This window comes from Stegostoma tigrinum, chromosome 12 (assembly GCF_030684315.1).
Source record: "Stegostoma tigrinum isolate sSteTig4 chromosome 12, sSteTig4.hap1, whole genome shotgun sequence".
Classification (NCBI taxonomy): Eukaryota; Metazoa; Chordata; class Chondrichthyes; order Orectolobiformes; family Stegostomatidae; genus Stegostoma; species Stegostoma tigrinum.
This window is the reverse complement of record NC_081365.1, coordinates 30,943,111-30,968,771: the sequence shown is the minus strand read 5'-3', so window position 1 is coordinate 30,968,771 and position 25,661 is coordinate 30,943,111. Positions and strand designations below refer to the sequence as shown.

The following is a 25,661-nucleotide window of genomic DNA, read 5'->3' as shown; positions in this document are numbered from 1 at the left end:
GGTCAGGGGTGGGGCTGCTGTGCTTGGATGAGGGAAGACCCACTGCACTCAGATGAGTGGCCAGGAGCCCATACAAACAGCAGCACCAAAACCTGTGATTGCTGACTCTGACACTGCACCTGCTTACCAGAATGTGCAAAGAAAGCCAGGTTGGAGGTTCAGGATTGCTGAGCACAGGCAGATTACTCAGTTTGGCTCCCTTTTTGATCAGGTAGATGTGATCATTGAAGTTTATCTGAACGGTGAACAAAAAGAAAATCCAATTATTAATCACTTGTTCTTTTGTTTCATGTTATAGATCAACATCAGTGTGTATATGGACTGTTCAGTGTGGCAGCCTTAGTCTTAAAGTCAAGGGAGGTTTCCAATCTGATCTTGCTTTGTATTGAATTAACTAACTGATTCCAGCTGGTGATAGTGACAGCAATAACAGAATCAATTCTATTGACCCTGAGATAGGAAGGGAAATAAGCAAGCTCCATTAAGTAGAAATGGGTAGGATAAATTCATAAAAAAAAAAGGCGGCTTTATGGCCACTTGCTTGCTTTGCCATTCAGTAAGGCCATGGCTCATCCAACACAACTCCACGTTTCCACCCTATCCCCATACCCTAGATTCCTGCAGTGTCGAAAAATTTAAAAAATCTCAGACATGAATTTATTCAATGACCGAATGCCCACAGCTCTCTGAGACAAAGAATTCCAAATATTCACAATCTTTCAAGTGAATAAATTTATTCTCAACAATCTGAAATGGCCATGTCCTTAACGTGGCTAAACAGCTCAAGGGGCTAGAATCTTCAGCGAGGACAACCAGTATCTCAATATTTATTGTGTCAAGCCTTCTAAAAATTTTAGATTTCATTCTTTTCAACTTCATGACTGAAAGCTCATTCTATAAAGTTTCTCCTCAAAGGACAATATTCTCATTCCAAGAAACTGACGTAATGAACCTTCATGTATCCAATCTAAGGCAAGTACGTTGGCACAAAATGTAGCTAATTACCAGGGCCTGGGCTTACTGACATAACACGTAACACACATAAGCACAGGAGAACTTCGCCCTCAAAGGATAATTCAATTATGGAGGCGTTATGAGATGAATGGACACTAATCTGAGGAGTTGTTTCTCCAATCACAGGATGGTTCTTTTTTGTGCTTTCTGCTCGTAGAACCAGCGAGAAGGTACGAGGTGAGGTGAAAGATTACAGGCCTCTGACAGGGAAGTGTGTGGGCTGGAGAAGCGGGATCGGAGAAGTGTAAATTGGTGAGCCTGGCAGGGAAAAAGACAGGGATGGGTACATTGGTTTGGGGCATGGAGCGAGGGTGGATGGGGGTGGAAGGAGGGAAAGAAGTAGAAAGGGTCAGGGGATGAAAGAAAGAGAGGAGATTGTGAAGGAATAGAGCATTAGAGAAGGAGGTTGAGATAGACGGAGCAAGAAAGAGGATAGCTGTAGCAATGAGAGAAGAAGAGACAGAGGGAGAGACTATAAGACTGTAAGACACAGGAGTAGAATTAGGCCATTCAGCGCATCAAATCTGTTTTGCCATTTGATCATGGCTGGAATGCTTCTCAACCCCATTTTTTGCCTTCTCCTTGTAACCCTCGATCCCCCTATTAATGAAGAACCTATCTATTTATGTCTTAAATACACTCACTGACTTCTGCAGCAATGTGTTCCACAGATTCACCTCTCTGGCTGAAGAAATTCCTCCTCATCTCAGTTCTAAAGGGTTGTCCCTTCACTCTGAAGCTGTACGCTCAGGTTTGAGTCTTTCCCACCAGCGGAAACATCTTCCCCCATGTCCACTCTATCCAGACCTCTCAGTTTTAAGTTTCAATCCTATACCCCTCATCCTTCTAAATCTCTTGCCTTTTTCCCATAACCTTTGATCCCTGACTGATTAATAATGTGCCTACCTCAACCTTAAATGTACTTTATTTTAAGATAATGCACTCTCATCCTAGACTCTCCCACAAGGAATAACAAACTTTCTATCCTGTCAAGTTCTCTCAGAATCTTATATGTTTCACCTCTCATTCTTCTATATTCCAATGAGTACAGACCAAATTTTCTTAAGCTCCCCTCATAAGACAGTCCATCCGTACATGGTATCAGCCTAGTGAATCTTTTCTGCACTGTCTCCATTGCTAGTATTTTTTCCCTTCGATAAGGAGCTCAAAATTGTTCACAGTATTCCAGCTGTGCTCTGACCAGTACTTTGTATAGACTTCCCTACCTTAACACAACACTCCCTTGGAAAAATGAAAGCTAACATTCTATTTACCTTCTCCATGTTCTCCGCTGAACTTGGACGCTAGCATTTTGTAATTTATGGATGAGGAATCACAAATCGCTCTGATCTGTAGCTTTCGGCAGTCTTTTTCCACTTAAACGCTATTTTGCTCCTTTATTCTTCATGCCAAAGTGCATAAGGTCACATTGCCCAACATCATATTCCAACTGCTAAATTTCTGCCTATTCACTTAATCTGTCTATAACCTCATTATGTCATCCACAAACTTGGCTATAATACGTTCACTTTTCTCATCATTAATCATTAAGATATACTGCAAATAACTGCGGCCTCAGCAGTGATAGCACACTACCTGTTACAGGCCAACATCCTGAAAAAGCCCCCCTTATCCCGACTCTTTGTCTTCTGTTAGTTCGCTAATCCTCTTTCCATGCTAATTGTACTGTCTGCAATACCATTGGCTCTTTCCTTATTAAGTAGTCTAAAGTATGGCATCTTATCAAATGCCTCCGGAGTGGGACAGCTGCAAGGTTTGGAGTTAAAAAAAGAGAAGGGAGACTACAGGGGTCGGGAAAGGGGGTAGGCTGCAAGGTTAGGGTAGCTACTGAGTTGAAAGAAAGAGACAGCATGTTGATGTGGGGAAAAGAGTGGGTAATGCAGGAATGAAGGAGGAAGAGAAAGAGGTGGGATATTCCAAGGGTGAGAGTGAAAGAGTGAGTAGCTGCAGGACTGGGGTTAGGCATCAAGAAAAGACAGAAAGAGGAATTTCCAGGGGTTGGTTGCAAAGGAACAAGACAGGAGTTAGGAAGTACAAAGAACAAACAAAATTACAGCACAGGAACAGGCCCTTCGGCCCTCCAAGCCTGCGCTGATCCAGATCCTCTGTCTAAACCTTCGCCTATTTTCCAAGGATTTGAATCCCTCTGATCGTTGCCCCTTCATGTATCTGTCTAGATACATCTTAAATGATGCTACTGTGCCTCCATTACCTCCGCTGGCAACGTGTTCCAGGCATCCACCACCCTCTGCGTAAAGAACTTTCTACACATATCTCCTTTAAACTTTTCCCCTCTCACCTTGAAATCGACACCCCTAGTAATTGAGTCCCTCACTGGAAAAAAGCTTCTTGCTATCCACCCTGCCTATACCCCTCATGATTTTGTAGACCTCAATCAGGTGTTCCCTCAACCTCCATCTTTCTAATGTAAATAATCCTAATCTACTCAACTTCTCTTCTTAGCTAGCGCCCTCCATACCAGGCAACATCCTGATGAACCTCCTCTGCACCGTCTCCAAAGCATCCACATCCTTATGGTAATGTGGTGGCCAGAACTGTACACAGTACTCCAAATGTGGTCGAACCAAAGTCCTATACAACTGTAATATGACCTGCCAATTCTTGTACGTCCCATCTGACGAATGAAAGCATGCGTCTTCCTTCTTGACCACTCTACTGACCTGCATTGCCACCTTCAGGGTACAATGGACCTGAACACCCAGGTCTCTCTGCGCACCAACTTTCCCTAGCGCTTTTCCATTTACTGTACAGTTCGCTCTTGAATTGGATCTTCCAAAATGCATCACCTCACATTTGCCTGGATTGAACTCCATCTGCCATTTCTGTGCCCAACTCTCCAATCTTTCTATATTCTGCTGCATTCTCGACAGCACCTTTCACTGTCTGCTACTCCACCAATCTCAGTGTCATCTGTAGACTTGTTAATCAGACCATCTATACCTTCCTTCAGATCACTAACATATATCACAAACAACAGTGGCCCCAGCATGGATCCCTGTGGAACCACTGGTCACAGTTCTCCACTCTGAGAAACTCCCTTCCACTACAACTCTCCATCTCATGTTGCCCAGCCAATTCTCTATCCATCTAGCTAAAACATCCTGGACCCCATGTGACTTCACTTTCTCCATCAGCCTACCATGGGGAACCTTATCAAACACCTTACTGAAGTCCATGTATATGGCAGCTACAGCCCTTCCCTCATCTATCAACTTCATCACTTCCTCAAAGAATTCTATCAAGCTAATAAGACATGAACTTCCCTGCACAAAACCATGCTGCCTATAACTAATTTTCTTCCATTTTCTTCCAAATGTAAATAGATCCTCTCCCTCAGTATCTTCTCCAGCAGCTTCCCTACCACTGACGTCAGGCTCACTGGTCCACAATTACCTGGATTATCCTTGCCATCCTTCTTAAACAAGGGGACAACATTAGCAATTCTCCAGTCCTCAGGGACTTCACCTGTGCTCAAGGATGCTGCAAAGATATCTGTTAAGGCCCCACCTATTTCATCTCTCGCTTCCCTCAGTAACCTGGGATACATCCCATCTGGACCTGGGGACCTATCCACCCTAATGCCTTTTAGAATACCCAACACTTCCCATCCAACTCTACATCTTGTTATGTGTTCATCCAGCTCTACACCTTGTTACAGCGTCTGCAGTTCCTACTATCTCTAAAACAATTTTAACCCCACTGCGAAGCCTCTTCTAAGGATGCCTACCCTGAAGAGGTTACCCTCTTCCCTCCGGAAAAACCTCAGCGGATCTCTCGCCCACAGCAACTCCCTCGTAATCTCTTCAGCCTTGAATCTGCTCAACCACGTCCTGAAGCAAACCAGATAAAATGGGCTGTCTCTTTTCCACCTATTTTCTCCTCTATCCATCTTCTACCCGCCTGCCCTTCTCTCCCTATTTATTTCAGAACCTTCTTCCCCTCCCCCCATTTCTGAAGAAGGCCCAAAACGTCAGCCTTCCTGCTCCTATGATGCTGCTTGGCCTGCTGTGTTCAGCCAGCTCTACACTTTGTTATCTCACTTCCCCCCCTCCTTATGCCAACTTGACCTAGAGTAATCAAACATCTATCCCTAACCTCAACATCCATCATGTTCCTCTCCTCAGTGAATACCGATGCAAAGTACTCAATAAGAATCTCATTCATTTTCTCTGACTCCTCGCATAAGTTCCCTCCTTTGTCCTTGGTTGGGCCAACCCTTTTTCTGGCTACCCTCTTGCTCCTTATGTACAAATAAAAGGCTTTGGGATTTTCCTTAACCCTGTTTGCTAAAGATATTTCATGACATCTTTTAGCCCTCTGAGTTCCTCGTTTCAGATTGATCCTACTTTTCCAAATATTCTTCCAAAGTTTTGTCTGTTTTCAGTTGCCCAGACCTTAAGCTTCCTTTTCCTTCTTTGCTAGTCTCACAATTTCACCTGTTCATGGTTCCTAATCTTGCCTTTTCTATCCCTCATTTTCACAGGGACATGTCTGTCCTGCACTCTAATCAACCTCTCTTTAAAAGCCTCCCATATATCAAATGTGGATTTATCCACAAACAGCTACTGCCAATCCACATTCCCTAGCTCCAGCCGAATTTTTTAATAGTTGGCCTTCCCCCAATTTAGCAATCTTCTTTTAGGACCACAACTGTCTGTCCATCAGTATTGTAAAACTTACAGAATTGTGATCACTATTCCCAAAGTAATCCCCTACTGGAACTTCAACCACCTGGCCGGGCTCATTCTCCAACACCAGGACCACTATGGCCCCTTTACAAGTTCGGCTATTTACATACTGCTCTAGAAAACTCTCCTGGATGCTCCTTACAAATTCTGCTCCATCTAAAGTGAATCTCAGTTAATGTTTGGAAAATTAAAATCTCCCACCATAACCACCATGTTGCTCCCACATCTTTCCATAATCTGTCTACATATTTTTACCTCAATCTCATGCTCACTGTTGGGAGGCCTGTAGTACAGCCCAACATTGTTACTGCGCCCTTTCTATTTCTGAGCTCTGCACATATTGCCTCACTGTTCGAGTCCTCCACAGTGCCCTCCTTCAGGGGAAAGAGATAGCAGGAGAGAACATAGGGGTCAGAAGAAAGCAAGATGAAGAGATTGCATGAATTAGGGCAGCAGAGAAGGAGAGAAGGCTGACTCGGGAGAGAAAGAGTGAAAGAGGAAGGCTAGAGGAGTGGGGCAAGAGAGAAATGAAAGCTGATGGTGGAGGAGGGAGGCTAAAGTAAGTAGAGAGGTTGCAAACAAGTGGGGAGAGATGGATGGAGGCTGCAAAATGAACGTGAGAGAAGATGGAGGCAGCAAAAGAAAGTGAACAGTGAACAAGGGTCTACTAAGGCAAACCGACGCCAATGAAAACCACAACAGAAGTAATGAATTCCTTCCAAATGAAGGTGGAATCTTTAGCTTTGGGCTGAGTACGTTTAGGAATGAATATAATGTAGTGGATGCTGTTGTAAAAAACATGGCTATATTGTTAAATTTAAATGCGAGATGCAGTGAAAAGGGTTGCTGCCTGATTAAAATTTTCCAGCTATGCGCATATGAGAAGGAAACACATTTGCTGTAAACCCACCAGTCTGTGAAAGGTGTGTTTTGGATAATTGTTTCTTTTGTATGTATAAATGCATTAGTTATTTTGAAAAATCTTTTGTTCCTAACGCATGCTTTTTGTCTTGTGCCGACTTAAATTGCATTTGTTTTCCTAAGTGTCTGTTGTATCTGCAATTGTTGCTTATATCCAAAATTTAACTGCCTCAGAAATTCACTCTTGTTCCTTTGTTATTTGCTTGAAAATACTTACTAAATGTTCTTGGAAGCAAGTTATTTGATATGACTATTAGTATCAAAAGAGAAAAAAACAACAAAAAAGCAGGTGCTGACATTCTGTCAATATTGGAAAATTGTTTGATAGCTTATCTGAATGCATTATAGCAAGGGACTATTTTGATCTGAGGAAAATCATGGATGTACCTCAACAGCAGTTTCATACTATCACAGGATACGTAAGGTGGCTATTCATCTCATCTTTTTGTCAGCTCTTTCAATTAATCTCTGACTCTTTCCTCATTGCTTCATAATACTTTTTGTTGATTTCCGATTCTTCCATACACATCAATGGTGTGGCAACAAGAGAGGTTATGTGGAGTGAAAAAACCCAGATTATGCTCTTCAAGGACTCAGCTGAAATATTTTGAAAGGAGTGATATACAACTGTGGTATGGCCTGAATTTAATTGGCAATCAAGTCATTCAAAAGTAAACAAATTCCGAGCTGGATTCAATACAAATGGTACATAGTAAGCATGTAGACTATAGACAGTAGAAAGCTATTCAGTGTGCCAGAAAATGGACAATGAAACCCCACAAAGGTCATGTCTGGAACTATAGTTATTCACAATTTGTATTACCAATGTAAACCTTGGGATCACAGGCATAAACTTCTAAGTTTGCTGATGATGCCACATGGAGAGGAGCAGTTAGTAGTGAGAAGGATTGCTGTAAATTTACGAATTTGTAGAACGGACATACAATTGAGTTTCAAAATAGTTCTGTAAGAGTATTACATTTTGGCAAGAGATTTGGATCTGTATTTGACCTGCCTAAATTATAACAAGGATGCCACAAGCAACACATGTAAGATTTTTCATAAAAAGAATAAAGTATTAAAATAAGGAGAACATTATACAGTCTCCTAATGACACAGTTATTAATTTAGTTCAGCTTCTAAAATATACAATTATCATAAAAGCAAAGGAAAGGATACTTTCAGTGCTTTCCATACCTTTGTGTATTCAATTTTACTTCTGAGATCAGCAGCAATAACTTCCCACTTGTTTACAGCAGCCTGAATCTGTGACGGGTCAGCAATCTGTCTGCAATGAAATACAGACGTCTATGAAGTAAATATGTCAGCCGAGTGCTAATGTATTTTCCTTATTTTTCCAAGCCCCCAGAACCAAGCCTACAGCATCATAAATGACTCAGCCACAGAGAGGGAAAGAAGAACATTACAGCAATGGTCATAGTGGATTCCATAGTCAGAGGACGAGACAGGCATTTCTGCCATAGTAAACGTGATCCAAGATGGTGTGTTGTCTTCCTTTGTCAGGGTCAAGGATGTCACAGAGCAGCTGGAAGACATCTTTTAGCTCCAGAAAAATCAACCAGAACTTGTGGTCCACAATTCTACCAAAACTGTAAGTTCTAAGAGGGATAAGGTCCTGAAAGCAGATTTCAAGGAATAAGAAAGGAAATTAAAATGCAGCACTTCAGGACTACTCCCAGTACCATTTGCATTTCAATGTCAGAACATGAGGACTGATTAAAAAAGAAAAGAAATGTGGATGCTGTAAATCAGGAACAAAAACAGAAACAAAAACAAAAACAAAAACAAAAACAAAAACAGCCCAGCTCTTCCCCCCCACCCACTGCATCCCAAAACCAGTCCAACCTGTCTCTGCCTCCCTAACCGGTTCTTCCTCTCACCCATCCCTTCCTCCCACCCCAAGCCGCACCCCCATCTACCTACTAACCTCATCCCACCTCCTTGACCTGTCCGTATTCCCTGGGCTGACCTATCCCTTCCCTACCTCCCCACCTATACTCTCTTCTCCACCTATCTTCTTTACTCTCCATCTTCGGTCCGCCTCCCCCTCTCTCCCTATTTATTCCAGTTCCCTCTCCCCATCCCCGTCTCTGATGAAGGGTCTAGGCCCGAAACGTCAGATTTTGTGCTCCTGAGATGCTGCTTGGCCTGCTGTGTTCATCCAGCCTCACATTTTATTATCTTGGAATTCTCCAGCATCTGCAGTTCCCATTATCTCTCACAAAAACAGAAGTTGCTGGGATAGCTCAGCAGGTCTGGCAGGGTCGTGAAGAAGAAACCAGAGTTAACGTTTCAGGTCAGGTGACCCTTCCTCAGAACCAACGGTAGGTAGGAAAATGTCGGTTTATATGCAGAAGATAGAGAAGGGGGTGGAGTAGCGAATAAACAACAGCGTACGAGATAGAGGCCAAAGAAAGAGCAGTTGGATTGACAAAGGAGTTGATAATGATCTGGCAAGGAGGGTGAATAGCTGTTAATGAGGGCTATTAGTGACTAACAATAGGTAGTGTATATTGGCGGGCTATATGATAACAAGGCCTGGTGTGTGGGATAGTGGCTTGGACATGGGAGAGTTTAGGCCCTAAAATTTTTGAACTTGATCTTGAGTCTGGAGTGCTGCAGGGTCCCCAAGCAGAAAATGAGGAATTGGGACTGGTTCTGTTGAATAGACAATAGACAACAGGTGCTGGAGTAGGCCATTCGGCCCTTCGAGCCAGCACCACCATTCATTATGATCATGGCTGATCATCCACAATCAGTGTCCTGTTCCTGCCTTATCCCCATAACCCTTGATTCCACTATCTTTAAGAGCTCTATCCATCGCTTTCTTGAAAGTATCTGGAGAGTTGGCCTCCAATGCCTTCTGGGGCAGAGCATTCCATATATCCACCACTCTCCGGGTGAAGAAGGTTTTCCTCAACGCTGTTCTAAATGGCCTACCCCTTATTTTTAAACCGTGTCCTCTGGTTCTGGGCTCACCCATCAGCGGAAACATGCTTCCTGCCTCCAGAGTGTCCAATCCCTTAATAATCTTATACACCTCAATCAGATCCCCTCTCATCCTTCTAAACTCAAGCGTATACAAGCCCAGTCACTCCAATCTTTCAACATATTGATAGTCCCGCCATTCCAGGAATTGACCTCGTGAACCTACGCTGCACCCTCTCAATAGCAAGAATGTCCTTCTCAATAGCAAGAATGTCCTTCCTCAAATTTGGAGACCAAAACTACACACAATACTCCAGGTGCGGTCTTACCAGGGCCCTGTACAGCTGCAGAAGGACATCTTTCCTCCTATACTCAATTCCTCTTGTTATGAAGACCAGCATACTATTAGCTTTCTTCACTGCCTGCTGTACCTGCATGCTTGCTATCATTGACTGATGTACAAGAACACCTAGATCTTGTTGTACTTCCCCTTTACCTAATTTGACTCCATTGAGACAGTAATCTGCCTTCCTGTTGTTGCCACCAAAGTGTATAACCACACATTTATCCACATTAAACTGCATCTGCCATGCATCTGTCCACTCAACTAGACTGTCCAAGTCACGTTGTATTCTCATAACATCCTCCTCACATTTCACACTGCCACCCAACTTGTGTCATCAGCAAATTTGCTAATATTACTTCTAATGCCTTGTCTATATCATTAATATATATCGTAAACAGCTGCGGTCCCAGCACCGAACCTTGTGGTACCCCACTGGTCACTGCCTGCCATTCCGAAAGGAACCCGTTTATCACTACTCTTTGCTTCCTGTCAGCCAGCCAATTTTCAATCCAGCTCAGTATATTACCCCCAATACCATGTGCCCTAATTTTGTTCACCAATCTCCTATGCGGGACTTTATCAAAGGCTTTCTGAAAATCCAGGTACACTACATCCACTGGTTCTCCCTTATCCATCTTCATAGACACATCCTCAAAAAATTCCAGAAGATTAGTCAAGCACGATTTCCCCTTCGTAAATCCATGCTGACTCTGATCTATTCTGTTACTGCTATCCAAATAAGTCGTAATTTCATCCTTTTATAATTGACTCCGGCATCTTTCCCACCACTGATGTCAGCCTAACTGGTCTATAATTTCCTGTTTTCTCTCTCCATCCTTTCTTGAAGGTGGGAATTGTACAAGATGGAGAGGCAACACCGTAACAGTACCGAGACTGATATGTTTGCAGTGAGATTTGCTAGTGCTGTTGGGGTGAGTTTAAACTAGTTTTTTTTAGGAGATGGGAACCTGAGGGGTAACCCAAATTAGAATAAAGAAAAATGCTCGTAACAAAAAGTCAAGGAGATGCTCAAAGGAGGTTAGAAAACAGAAAAAACAAAGCTGACCATTAAGTATGGAATGATATTTAAAAGTCGAAATCAAGGGCATTCTACTTAAATGGTACATTTGTAACAAGTTAGAATGGTCTAACAGCACTGATAGAGATACACAGGCATTATCTCACTGCCATCATAGAAATATGGCTGCATGGTGACCAGGACTTGGACCCGAACAATCAAAGATAGTTGACATTTAGGAAGGGCAGTCAGAGGGACTTTGATGCTCAGTCATTGATTCCATTCAGGACTAAGATAAGTATTTGTTTGAATACAAAGGTGAGTGGGTTGGAAAGTGAAAGTTACAGTTAAAGATGAGCCACGAATGTACTAAATGGCAAACCAGGAATGAAGGGTCAGAAGTGTGCTGAAAGGCAGTTTGGTAAAGGCAGGAAAAAAAAAAACGGTCCTATGGTTAAAACATATGTTAGATCCTTTTTATGTAAATCATGGCCTAAGTCCTATTTGAGTCTTCCTTTGCTAAACTATCAAATTCAAGGTTACTTTGGGTTGCATTAGGAAAACATGGTTCACATGTAGTTAAACCAACGGCCCAGAATGGAACCAAAGAAGTGATACTTCTGAGCTGACAAATTTAAAAGTAAAGTATGCTTGTCAGAAATTTTGGTCGTTAAATTTTGAACTTTAATTTGTTAGTTTGATGCCAGCACAGCCGATGGAGTTTTTGAGAAATAGATTCATCTTGTCATTTGCCATAATATGACTCCAATAAACACAGCTCCAATAAGTTTATAATTATGAGTTAAATAGTGGTCAGAATTTAATGAATGAATTAAAATCAAAACAATTATACCTCCTCATCTCATCCACAAGCATGCTCAGCTGATGTTCTGTCTCCAGCAAGGCATCCTCTAGGTTCCTGAGTAAGAAATCTCTGCGCATTTCTAGCAGAAGGCTCTATAACAGAGGCATAACCATTCTATTAGTTTTTAATAAAGAACATCATTTTAATAAAGAAAATCACAGCCAGGGAATCAACAGGGTATTAATTGCCCTGATAAATATTAAAATATCCCAGAAAACATTTCTATGACTATAAAATGTTTTTGTCAAATGACATTTTAAAAGAAAAGTTCCTAATGATCAGCAGACAGAAAATAAAAGCAGTGATTGATTGGGGGAGGTAGGGCAAAGATGGGAAGGCTCATTGAGAAGACTGCAGGTTAGGAAGAATTATATCCCAGGAGGGGGTGAAGTGGATGTCAGGAGAGGGTTTAATCATTGGCAGTGTTAATAAAATAGCTTGATGTATACTCATGTTCTCTTCATTTATACACAGTAACAGAAAGGCAGTTACCAATTTAATCCATAACTCCTTGTCACCCTTCTACTGGCACGATTCCTGTGAGATGCACTGGATTTGGATTTCAAACTTCTACAATTTAAAACTCTTACACTTAACTCAAATATACCCGTTAGCTGGGAGTTAAAATGATCTGTGTGTCTACGGCCATTTTAAGAATTTTAAACCAGCTTATGTGAATATATATCAAAATCAATTAGTGATGTTCTGATAAAGCTGAATCCACAAGTAAATAGCATTGCTTAACTCTAATGTTCAGCAAGCTAAAACAAAGATGTCTTTCTGTAATCATGGTGTTAAATCCTAACCTGCCTAAGACAGACTCTCCATGTGTTCAGCATTGACACCAGCGAGGAAAAACAAGCCCACTTGATTGGCACTACATCCACAAGCATCCCCCTCCCTCACCACCGATGCTCAGTAGCAGCAGTGTGCACTACCTACAAGATGCACTGCAGAAAAAACACCAAAGTGCCTCACACAACGCTTTTCAAACCGACAGCCACTTCCATCTAGAATTCATGGGCATCAGACATATGGGAACACACCAGCTCCAAGTACCCCTCCAAGTCACCCGCCATCCTGACTTGGAAATATACGACCGCTAGGTCAAAATCCTGGAATTCCCTCCCTTATAGCATTGTGGGTCAACGCACAGCAGAAGGACTGCAGCAGCTCACCACCACCTTCCCAAGGGAAACTAAGGATGGGCAAGAAATGCTGGCCAGCCAGCAACTCCCCCATCCCACAAATGAATAGGAAAAAAGCCTTGTAAAAACGATTATGAATAAGTATTCTACGGTCGATCCTCAGAAGCATCATGACAGGTATTGTTATATCAGCAGAAACATGATTCAACATAGAGTTGTGGGAAAAATGGGTCTAGATTTGATTGAAAACAATGCTTTCCAAGGACTTTGGAGAAGAAAGGAAAATGAGAGAAAGGTTTGGTAGTTTACAAGGACAATGGGCGTCAATGTTTTATTTTGAACAGAAGAATGATAATGGCAGTTTTGAAGGAGAGAGGGAAAACACTTGAAGGGTTAGGACTGTTAACAATATTAACTAACATGAGGAATAGGACAAGAAGTTGGGTGGCTATCAGTTTAATGAGAAAATGGTCATGGAGGCAAGATTGGAGTGTCATAGCCTAAATTTGTCTAAAGCAGGCATGAAGAGATTATTTTGATTTATTATTGTCACATGTACCGAGATACAGCGAAAAGTACGGTTTTGCGTGCCAATAAGTCGAATCATGCCTTATGTAAGTATATCAGAATAATAGAACAGAATGCAGAGTATACTGGTACAGCTACAGAGAAGTTGCAGAGAAAGATCAACTCTAATATATGAGAGGGCCATTATTAAGTCTCATAACAGTGGGGAAGAAGTTGTTCTTGAATCTGTTGGTAAATGAACCAAAACTAGAGAAAAATGAGTTGTAGGGCAACTGAGGCCGTTAGACTAAGTTTGGCTTGGTGCGTTAATGAAAGGAAAGGAAGTGACAGAGGCAACAGATTAGGTTGTCTCAATTTTAATGCTGAAGTATTATTTGAGTTCCTCATTTTATTATTGGAAGTGAGGGTGGATGAGACAGGCAATGGGCCTTAATAGGATCATGTGCAGTAAATTAAAGAAGGGTTATCTTTGCATTTCAGGATGATGATGATTAATGAGCATTTTTAGAAGACAAAAGTAGGAGTCAACAATACTAGATCAATAGCAGAATCGTGATCTGAAATTCTAATCAACAATACTGGGGAAATATTTGCATAAATCAGACTGCTACTTTAAGTGTATATCATGGTATTTTTGAAGTAATAGTGATAACATTGTTCCTTCCGTTCCAAAAAGGTTTCTAGCAAATATTTCACAGCATAATTATTTCTGTTCTAACTAACATTCTATTTTGAAGTACAAAGGAAGAAATAACCCTAACCACAGGTTTCTATTTAAGATGTTAAAATCCCTGCAAAGGCTTGTAACCTCTAAAAACAAATTTGAACTTTGAATAAATAGCTGAAAGAATGACATGCGACGATTTCACATTTTGAAGCGTTTGCTGTAACATATATCTGAAACAGCTATTATTAAATACCATTGTTGTTGGCAATTTGTACTTAAAACCACAGTGTAGAATACCCAAATTCGTATTAGCCTAATTTAAAAAAAACTTCACATTGTTCTTTATGTAGGCATTCAATTTTCTTCAAATCAATCCAAAGTGGCACTTAATTCCTGACTGTTTATTCTTGCTTTTCCCTCCTCAGCCCAGTAACTTGCATACTTAGAATTGTATGACGTTTTCTTGTACCCAAACTTGCTGCTAAACAATGCTAGTCAACTTTTTCATTCGAACTCCCCAGGAATTTACTGTTTCAATCTGAATATGATCAACTACTGCATTCTTGCATTGCAAACCACAACCTTTTAATATATGTCTACTCCTTCTCTCTTGGGTCTAGGCAGATTCTAAACATGTGACAAGTCAGTGGTATTCTAAGGAAGTACGTAACCTGACCTCTACAATGGCTCCCTCTGCTTCCTTCGCATCACATTTGAATCACATTTGTCTTGTATCTAGGCACAAATGCTAATTAGCTATCATTGAGAGGTTAACTCTTCCATTTTGGAACTTAATAGACAGATTATTATATAGTTGTTTACGACTTAAAATTTTTCAAACCATTTCTAGGATCTCTAGACTCAGTCTCCACTGTAAACACAACGGCTGTGCCATTGTCTCAGCAGAAATACCTAACACCTTTGTCCCAACAAAATAATCTATACCTGTCTTTGACCTCTAAAACCAAAACCACTCAAATTTACTGTCAGACATCAGGGCAGGGCACTTGACCCTCTTTGTTTCACTTTAAATTTAAAGAAATGGACCCAAAACCCAGGGCAGTAATCACATAAAGTACAGACTGCCCTCCTTTACAAAGGCAAAATTTCATGTACTAGCATGCCTGGAATTTTGGTATAAAGTTCAAAATTGCACACACAGGGTTTTTAGCAGTAAATTACATTGGTTAAAAACCCAATAGGAATGAGACACAAGAATAGAAATTGCTGGAAAAGCTGAGTAAGCCTAGTGGCATCGGTGCAGAAAAATTATCGAGTGAATGTTTCGGATCCAGTGACCGTTCCTCAGAACTTGACCCGAAATGTTAACTCTAATTTCTCTCTACAGATGCTGCCACAACTGCTGAGCTTTTTCAGCAATTTCTACCTGTGTCTCTGATATACAACATCCGTAGTTATGTTGGTTTTTAATAGGAATGAGAGTTTTGTCTTATGGCTTTCTTCTCAATATGAGGCAGACTGAAACCAAGTGTTCAATTTCAACAACCACCATGTATCGATAAGGGATCACATACAGGAATTATTTAATCAATAAGGATCAGTACCATTCAATATGATATTTTAGCAAAGAAACCAATAAGGAATCTCAGGTTGTTATTCTGTGATATGCAAAGGCATAACTTTTCATTTTAAAAAATCAGATACTTTATCTTGTCTTTTTTTTGGAATAATGCAAAGTAGTCTTGTTGGGTGCCACAGAATGCAGAATAAAAGCTGACTATGAACATAATGCACCAATGCAATAGCTAATATATTGTTCATAATATGCAACAAACTCAGAAAACAGTACCATATTAGCTACCATTCAATTCTAGATTGAATTTCAAGGAGTGGAAACAAACGTGTTTCAAAGTATAATGCTAAATCATCTGATATTCTGTTGATAGACATGACTTAAACTGATATGGAAACTGATGTAGCATTAAAAATTAATATCACTGCATCAAAAAGTACTCATCAACAAATCCTTGACTAGACTTGACCAGACATCTCACCTCTTGACCGACTGCCCTCCTAACACTTTCTGTTTCACTTTGTTGTGCAATTGCAAGCTCTTCCTCCAGCTGTAGCTTTTCACGGCTCCAATGTTCTCTGTGAAAATACCAAGGGTACTTATGTTTGTATGCTGCAAAGCTACAAATGGCTTATTGTCCCAAACTTAATGTAGGCAACTCAGATGCTGCTTGTCACAGATCTAACAGATTGTAGTGCAACAATTCCTCTATCTTGTTGTGAATCATCATTTGTTCATTGTACAATCCAAAGGTCAGTCTGGTAAGAAGTTAGATTGAAGTTTCATCCATATCAGTAACAATTTACATATATATTTTGCAGATACAAAGTTGTATGGACTCTACTGAAGACATCAGTGTAAAATTACACACTTTAGAATGGATCATCCTTCTTAAGTACTTGTTAAAAATAAATTAATGCTTGAACAATCACACAATCTATTTCTATATCTATACATTGTGTGGTAACATCTTCATCAAAAATCTTAGGAAAACCATAAAGTCAGAGATTGAAGAGGAGCTTAAAAAATTTGAGTTTTGCGTTATTGTAATTTGGCATGGGCTTAAAATGAAACAGTAAACTGATCGGGTGGCAGGAAAATTGGGAGAACTTTCTAAAAATTCTGTGACAGACCGTTTAAATTGTGTCCCTGGCTGTATTTCGGGATGTTGTCGTAAAAGAAAACTGACCGTTTTGCACGCAGACATATAATACGTATCGTTTGTTACCAAAGGTCACAAAACCTAGCCTATACTGCAATAATAACAGTATGTTCATGGTATTACTCCCAAATATATACTACACAAATTACTAAAATACAGAAACCTTAGTTAAAAGTTTCTCATCTGCCATGGTGGATTTCCCTCTCTAGTTACTCTAATAATGTCACTTCTGGAAAAAAAAATCAGGAAGTTCAATTCATTTTAATATTCATTTTAATACAAACATCTGAAATTTTAGATTAGTCTGGAAACCAGAAAAATAGCTGACAAGTTCCAGCAGAACAAGCTACTGTTTGAGCATACCGCACACATATCTGGCAGCATACAGCTGGCTGCACATGAAATTTTAAATAAATTTGAGTGGAGAATGGGAAAGCACAACAGTCACTTTCTATCTTTTTAAAGATTTACATCTGTTCATTCACAGTTTTTTTGTCTACTTTTTAGTTGTATTTGTCTCTTGTCAAAAATATCTAGTGAAATCTACAGCTTTGAAACTGCACAAGTGATACTGCATGAGAGTGTTATTTCATGTCAATACCACCATCTTGTATAAATAAAGTTTATATTGTGTACAAAATGTTTATGAACACCTTTAGCTTAGTAAAACATTGTAAAGCATTTCAATGGTGACATTATCAAGAAAAAACCTAACAAAGCTTACCTAGGGAGGTACTACAACAAAGTCCAAAGCTTAGGCAAAAAGGTAGGTCTTAACATACATCTTAGGAGGAAACAGAAATAGAGGCTCAGGAAGGGTTTTGCACAGTTTGGGATCTTGTTAGTTAATGGCATGATGCCAATGGTGAACAATCTTAAAAGTCTTTTAGCGACAATTAGAAATGCATTAGCATTGCTGATGAAATATTCTGTTTGTTGTCTAGGATTGTTAGTCCAGAACTAGGATGAGTCACCTTTTGGTTTGTCAGCTGCATGCAGCCTATTTATAGTAAAAGTGCAACTCTCTGAATCCTTTGTTTAGGAGTCTTGCCTGCATGCACAATTTCAAACTAAAAAAATTGAGAATAACAAGGAACAACAATGGGATTAGATTAATTAGCCTGCACAAACTTGATGGGCTGAAGGGCTTTATTCTGTGCTGTAGGTATCTATGACTCTATAACCATCAAAAAACAGGTATTCTGTCATCCAACTGTGATTCCACTTGCTCTAAATGCTTTCTCTATATTGCAATTTTACTGCTGGGTGCACAAAAGAAATTACTGGCTTTATTGGCTACGTTGCAACACTAATGAGGACAGGGACCTTAAGTTTGGGTTTCTCTTTTTTGTAAAGTGAAGGTTTCATTCTTTGTATAATTGTCAATTTTGGGGGAAATGAATTTTGTTGGCTCCTTAATAAACCTTCCACCATTTCTTCAACAAACCCAGCTTAGGAAATTTTCATACCTGGATTTTGAACTTGAAAAGTCTGATGAGCCTAGTCAGGAGTATAGATTTACTTTGGATTACCGTGTCAATCCTAGTAAATGTTACTTTCATTGCAGGAAAATTATTGACAATGTTCCAAACTTAAACGCGTTAAAGGACTGTAAACTCTACTACTTACAGTTCATTTTGCAATTCTCTTTTCAATTTTACCATTTCCTCATTCTTGTCATTAATTAATTTTTCATATCTGAAAAACATAACAAAGTACATTAGCAGTCCTAATCATAGCCCTTGAGAATTCTGAAGTATTGATTTATATTCACCACACATAACAGTTTTGTGTCCAGGGTGCATCTGGCATGCCACAACTTTGAAAGACATCACACTAGCATCATATATCCATAGGGCAAAGATTAGTGTCTAGTTGAAATATATAATTATTCAACAGAGAACTGACTTTTAATTATCACAGAAAATGGTTGTTCTGCCTGCCTTGCTTATGGTCTTAGTCAAAACTAACCTCACTATGCTATATGCTAATTGTCCCTGATTACACCACTTTTTGACTAAACCATTGGTGATTTATTTCTTTACCCTTAACTAGTTTCTGCATCTTTAGTTCAAGGAGCTCAGAGGAAAATTTCAAAAAAGCTTTTACAAAAAAAAGTCATTATTTTTTAGAAGAGATAGACTTTTTAAAACAGAGAAAGTGAGCTAAATTTTCCGTCTGGGTTGGAACTGTAACTTTGGAAGAATTTTCAGGTTCTGATCACACCTCACAGCGTCAGATACCTAACCAATTTATGGAGTGTTGCTAATTGTAGCCAAGTTTTTGTTCACATCCAATTAAGGATGGGAGATGGACCTAATACAGGATGTCATTAAGAGCCTACTCAACACAGATGAAGTGACAGCTGTGTGTGTGTGCGTGAGAGAGACAGCTACAGACGCACATGCAGAGGAGGAACAGGAGTGAGACAGAGAGCGTGTGTAAGAGAGAGAGAGATTGCATCTCAAAACAGTGACGCCCTCTCAAAGAATATGCAATTTTTGGTACAGCTGCCAGAGTGTCAGGCCTGTGGTTATTTATGTCACAGATGCGTAGGGCAGAGGAGGGGTTCAAAAAACTAACTACGGCACTGTCCTTTTGATCTCTGACTGGGGAAACTACCTCTGAATCATGAGGTTCTGTGCCCTGCTTGCTGACTGAAAAACTACAAATCACAGTTGCAGATGGGGGGCCAATCCCATCCAATTGGGCATATTCTAGAAGTGGGAACATGCCAACAAACTGGCATGCTGTTATTGGGCAATTGTGGGGTTACCCATCACTGATCTGCCTCCTCACATGGTTGAAAATTCTGTGCTGTGTATGATTCAAAAACAGATTACCAATCGTTCACACATCAGTTTTTTCGCAATTTTTAAATGTTAGAACTTATATTAAACTGAAGGTTGCAGTGATCCTTTTATTATCTAAAGTCATATTTTCAAAGCATGTTGCATTTTTAAATTAGCTGCAATTATCACCCCATTATTTTTCCAGTTGAAACAGCTTTGGCCTTTATTTGTTGATAGTTATATTCTGCAAACATTTGATTAACATCTGGGTGGTAGCATGAATTTTTTTGTGTAGAATCCTGCTAGGCTAGTCTCTCTTCCAAGATTTAAATGAACAGATTTCACAGGTATAATATTATGCTTTATGTCCAAGGAGGTAGAATAGGTATTCCTCTCTTAAAACTTTTCTCTGTTCAGGGATTGATCGATGGGCTTGTTAACCAAACTTTTTCTGCATTTGAAGCGATCATCTACTTCTGAAGCAAGATAATGAAATCATTATTTCCTCTCGTTATTGTGGAAAACAGTATGATAGCTGTAATATTATTAATACCCTCTTTGTCTCCACTATTGTAAAGAGCTGCGGTTAATCTCTTAAAACTAAAACACAAGACTTAAATACAACTCATTCTGAAGTTTTCTCTGTAGAAGAATAAGTGTGCCATCGTCATAATTCCCCCTGTCCCCAACATGTGCATGACAGTTTGACTTTCATTCCAGTATATCAAATTCTCTGCATTTTTACTTCGTTTGATTAACAATTGAATATACGGCTACTCTACAATCCTTGCTATACGTCTTAATTAAACAAAATATTCAGCTCAATGCAACTATTTATATTCCACAGACATTGGATCAACACAAGAAAGTAAGCTTTTTAAAAGTAAGCCTGGAATTTAAGGCACATATATAGTGAGGTGGAAAGAAACATTGATGAACGAGATCAATTTTGTCATCAAGCCTCATGTGCAGATCTAAAATTCTTTATAATCTCTATGTACAGATGATTTAAATAAGGCAACAATTTCTAGTGACAACAACATCCCCCCAAACTATTCACTGCACACAGAGATCTGGAAGCTACTCACCTTCAAAGGAAAATAGCATCTCAATATTTGTTTTCTTGTTTAAAAGTACTGAACAGCATGATTTTGCTGTACATACCTCTCAGGTGCAGACTAAATTCGCTAAAATAATTTTCAGCTTGTTCAATCCAGAAAAAGGTAAACTTTAATGTGAATCAGGAGTACAAGTAGAGCATTCGGCCCCTTGAATCTGCTCCCACATTCAATAAGATCATGGCTGGTCTGTTTTTGAACTTTATATTCCCATCAATCCCGATGACTTTTTATTCCTCGCCTAACAAGAATCAATCTACTTTCAAATCTTCAACAATCCTGCCTCCAGAAGCGTAGTGTTTCAAAGCTTCCCAATGCAATGAGACACAAAAAATCACATTTCTATCCCAAAAGGGCAATCCATAACCTTTATACAGTGTTCTCCAGTTCTGGATTCACTCACAAGTGGCACCCTTACCACAAAATACAATAATGTGGCTAATCTTAATTATTATCAATCAAATTTCTGGCACCGAAAATTAAGTTTTATAAGGATGGAATTTATTGCTTCAGCTCTTAACTACTGTTATACATTAAGTTTTTAATTTATAATAAAAAATTCTCTCTCTAAACTCTCTCTCAATTTAATCTTCCTTTCCCTCTCTTTGCTTCATTTTCTGTACCTGAATTTACATTAAATTGAATCTTAACAGATGTTTCCTAATTCTTTGTAGTTCTTTCTTTCCTAGTTCAGACTGTGTTAATCACTGATGATTTCTTGACGAAGTATACAATTTTTCCTTTGTTCACACAGGTCTTAGATGCCCTGTAGAAAGTGCAGCACACCTTTTGAATGGTTGATGAACAGGAAACTTGTTGTGTGAATGCCCACAAAGTTTATGACAAGTAGAAGGTGAATGAATAACAGATAATAATGCCAGACCCAATGCAAAATCAAAGTATTATTTCACACTGGAGACAGAATATGTAACTTTAAATGGGGGGGGGGTGGATTGAATTATATCTGTGCTCCAATTATGTCTATCTTTTAATGCTGCTTCATTTGCAGACCATATGTAATGTTGAATATTGGCTAATGCAATGTGGCCAATCAGAAGGTGTAGAGAGAGAAGTTGCATTCATATAGGTGTTCTTTGACTTCAGCATGTCGGAGAATGCTTCACAATCAACTAACTTTGAAACACTGTCAACATTGAGAAATTAGTTGGTTTATGTGAAAGCACATCAGTTGTAGCACTTTTCATGGCTTGTTGAGATAACATAGCTTTTAGAAGGGATATGGGGTTTGTAAAATTTGAGAGAAATCTGAAACTGGTTAAAGAAATTGAATACATGAGGAGTTTGGACACAATATACTGAAAATACTGAATGAAAACTGAAAGAGCTGTGGATGCGATAAATCAGGAACAAAAACAACTGTGTTCTGAGCAAGTGTCACTGGACCCAAAATGTTAACACTGATTTTTTTCTTCACAGATGCTACCAGACCAGTTGTGCTATCGCAGCAACTTCTGTTTTACTTAGAAACTATAGAAGATCTGTCTGGGTGGGTAAGCGTTGATGTAGAAATAATTGTTACTCATGAATATTGAAGAGACAGAAGGCAGAAAGGCAACAATCGAGTGGGTGGATAAATTTCACTCTGAAATCAATTAGTGGCAAAGCCGAGAAACTCATTTTAAATGCCACTCTGACATTATTTTGGTACTGGAATGGGAGAAATAACACAAAACGTTCAGTTCACTTAGTATGCAGAGACTTACTGTTTGTAAGTTGCACAATGTGAAAGAAAGTCCACATTTAATTAAGCAACAAAGTGCACCTTAAGTGAAGGATGTATTTGTTAACTCTGTTCATTCAAATGGGAATAGGTTTATATGTACTAAAACATGGAAGCTCAACCATTGATGTCTGGCTAGGTATCCAAGTTGGACAGGTTAGGCATTGTTCCCACTATCTGCAAGATTAAAACAATCACAATTCAGTTTCAAGTACACAACTCTGGTAGGAAAATGTCAGTATGAAATAAAGCAAACTTACATTATAACAAATTGCTAGCAAAGTATCTGATATATAAATCAGGTGTTAAAGGCAATCATATCTCATGGACTGCTACAAGTCTGCGTAATGTGCTTCTGAATGAAAACCAATTCAATTAATGACACGTGAGAAGACTTTTGATCAATAACTTGTTTGAAAGGAATATAATTGCTGCCATGTTTCTCTAATTTGCATGTTTATTTGTTGCAACCTCCATTTTCCTCATAATGGTGAGACACACTTCTGTCGGGTCAAGACACACTAATATAAAGTGCATCGAAGTCTTATTTAAACAATTCTGAAAAAGAATCTAAACTTAGAGAAAATTTTAATATTAATGAGACTGAATAAAGTATTTTCTTTTGTGTAATTATGAATCGTGCAAATAAATACAATTGACTAATTTTTGCTCAATCTATATGATCTGACACTGTGGCATTTTTAACCTTTTTCTATATAACTTGATATACTGATAATTATTTTCATAATCTCTACTATAAATGAAGAATTTCATTCAATTTAAAATACTATGGCACCTTTCAAATTGAGATCTTTTGATTCTAATTTGTTCCTTGACTTTAATTAACTGCATTTGATGAGTTTTCTGCTCCTGTATTATTTTGCAAGATTCCTCCTGGAGTTGAAGCTTGATACTTAAAATTTCTTGCTGGAGGCCCTGGGGGAATGGAGAAAAAAAATGCAGTTTACCCTTTAAACAGGCACATAAATACAACATGTAACTGAAAGGAGAACAGCCTTGCAGAAACTAGGGATCAGAGTGGCCTCACAGTCTGAACATTTGATGGGCAAAGCCAAAAAGAGGCCTTTTCGTGACAAAGAATAACAAAATTATAGCACTTTCTATGATCTGTAGTAAGTGGAAATGGTCGTAAACCAATTGAATGGTGGATTATTTGATTTCAAATGGATATAAACAATTAAATTTCCCTTTGTTTAACTTCTACTTCCTTCAAGACCGTAAACAAATGCCATGTCTTTGCTGTTGCGAGATTTGAATTTTCTAACACAATCCTGGCTCATTTCTCATGTTGCAGCCTCATAAACTTGAGTTTTTCCAAAACTCTGCTGTCTGTATCACAAAACAAACCCAAGTCCCGTTCACCTATTATACTTGTGCTTACTGACCTATACTGGTTCCTGGATAAGCAGTACCTCCATTTTAAAATCTCATTCTTGCTTTCAAATCCCTCTGTGGCCTCATGACTCCCTATCTTATTTATTAGATCCTAATTAGAACTTCTCTCATCCATCAAACCTTGAGTATAGGTCAAAACAAACTACACAATCTCTGCCCAGTTTTTGTTCCTTTATTTGAGGAAGAGTGTATTTGCATCAGAGACAGTTCAGAGGTTTACAATATACATTGAAGAATTGAAAGGTTTGTTTTATAAGGAAAGATTGAGCTTCAGTTTAGAAAAATTAGAGATCTAATTGAGCGATCTAAGACACTTCAGGGGATTGATAACGGAAACATTGGGCAGATTTTCGTAGAATCTCTACAATGTGAAAACAGACCTTTCAGCCTAATAAATCCAGAACAACTCTCTGAAAAGCATCCCAACCAGATTCATCCTCCTACCCTATCCCTGTATCCCTCATTTCCAATGGCTAATCCACCTAACCTACACATCCCCGGACACTATGGGCAATTTAACACGGCCAATCTACCTAATCTGCACATCTACTGACTGTGGGAGGAAACCCATGTAGACATGGGTAGAATGTGCAAGCTCTATACAAAACGTCCCTCAAGTCTGCAATCAAACCCACATTGTTGGTGCTGACACAGATGTGCTAACCGCTGAGCCACAGTTCTGTCCAGTTGCTTATTTTGCTGAAACTTGAGACCTTGTCAGATACTAAGCTAAATTGTTCTGATACAGCCACAACACTGGCATCTACTAACGATGTGGAAATTTGCCCAGCTTTGTCTGTGCACAAAAAGCAGCACAAATCCAACCTAACCAATTGCTACTCTATCAGTCCACTCTAAATCATTAGCAAAGGATAGAAGGTATTATTGACAGTGCTTTTAATTAGCACTTGCAAAGAAATAACCTACACAGCAATATTCAGTTATGGTTTCATGAGGTCCACTCAGCTCCTGGCCTCATTACAGTCTTAATTAAATATGAACAAAAGAGCTGAATCTCAAGTTGATGTGAAAGTGACTTGACATCAAGGTAGCATTCAACTGAGTGTGACATCAGAGAGCCAAGCAAAATTGGAATCAACGGGTATGAAGTGGAAAACTCTCCAGTGGTTCGAATCATGTCTGGCACAAACATAAGCTCCTCAAGATTGCGCCAGAGGATAAACCATTTCCAGCTTCTTCACTAATTACTTTCTTTCCATTGTAAAATCAGAAGTGGGGATGTTTACTGATGATTCAACAATGTTTAGCAACATTCAAGGCCCCTCAGATAATGAAGCAGTCCAGATTCAAATAAGCAACGCCCAGGATTGAACAGGTAAGTGGCAAGTAACTCCAAGTGCCAGGCAATGACTATCTCCAACAAGACAGACTCTAACCTGATATTTAATGACATTACCATTGCTCAATTCCCTACTATCAACATTCTATGAGTTACCACAGACCAGAAATTGAACAGGACTAGCCAAATGTGAGTAGGCTATTTGAGTAGGTCTAAGACTAGAAATTCCATGGTGTAACACACTTCCTGTCTCTGTAGTGCCTTTCCACGATCAACAAGGCACAAGTTATGAGGGTAATGGAATAATCTTCTCTTGCCTGGATGAGTGCAGCTCCATCAAGACTCAAGTTGCTTGATAGTGTCCACATCAAAGCTCGACAGGCATCCCATTCATCATCTTCAACATGGACTC

General features: G+C 39.4%; 1 protein-coding gene across 2 annotated transcripts in view; it reads right to left on the bottom strand.

The window, feature by feature from the left end:
* LOC125457216 (E3 ubiquitin-protein ligase DZIP3-like) overlaps nt 1–25,661 on the bottom strand; it is a 133,859-nt gene that overhangs the window by 12,611 nt on the left and 95,587 nt on the right. For both annotated transcript variants that reach the window (XM_048541131.2, XM_059650260.1), the window contains 6 exons: nt 23,330–23,469; nt 18,512–18,580; nt 16,202–16,298; nt 11,832–11,935; nt 7,863–7,953; nt 128–235 (listed from right to left, as the gene is read on the bottom strand). In XM_048541131.2, coding sequence (XP_048397088.2) covers nt 128–235; nt 7,863–7,953; nt 11,832–11,935; nt 16,202–16,298; nt 18,512–18,580; nt 23,330–23,469 — 609 coding nt within the window. The remainder of the gene's footprint in view (nt 1–127; nt 236–7,862; nt 7,954–11,831; nt 11,936–16,201; nt 16,299–18,511; nt 18,581–23,329; nt 23,470–25,661) is intronic.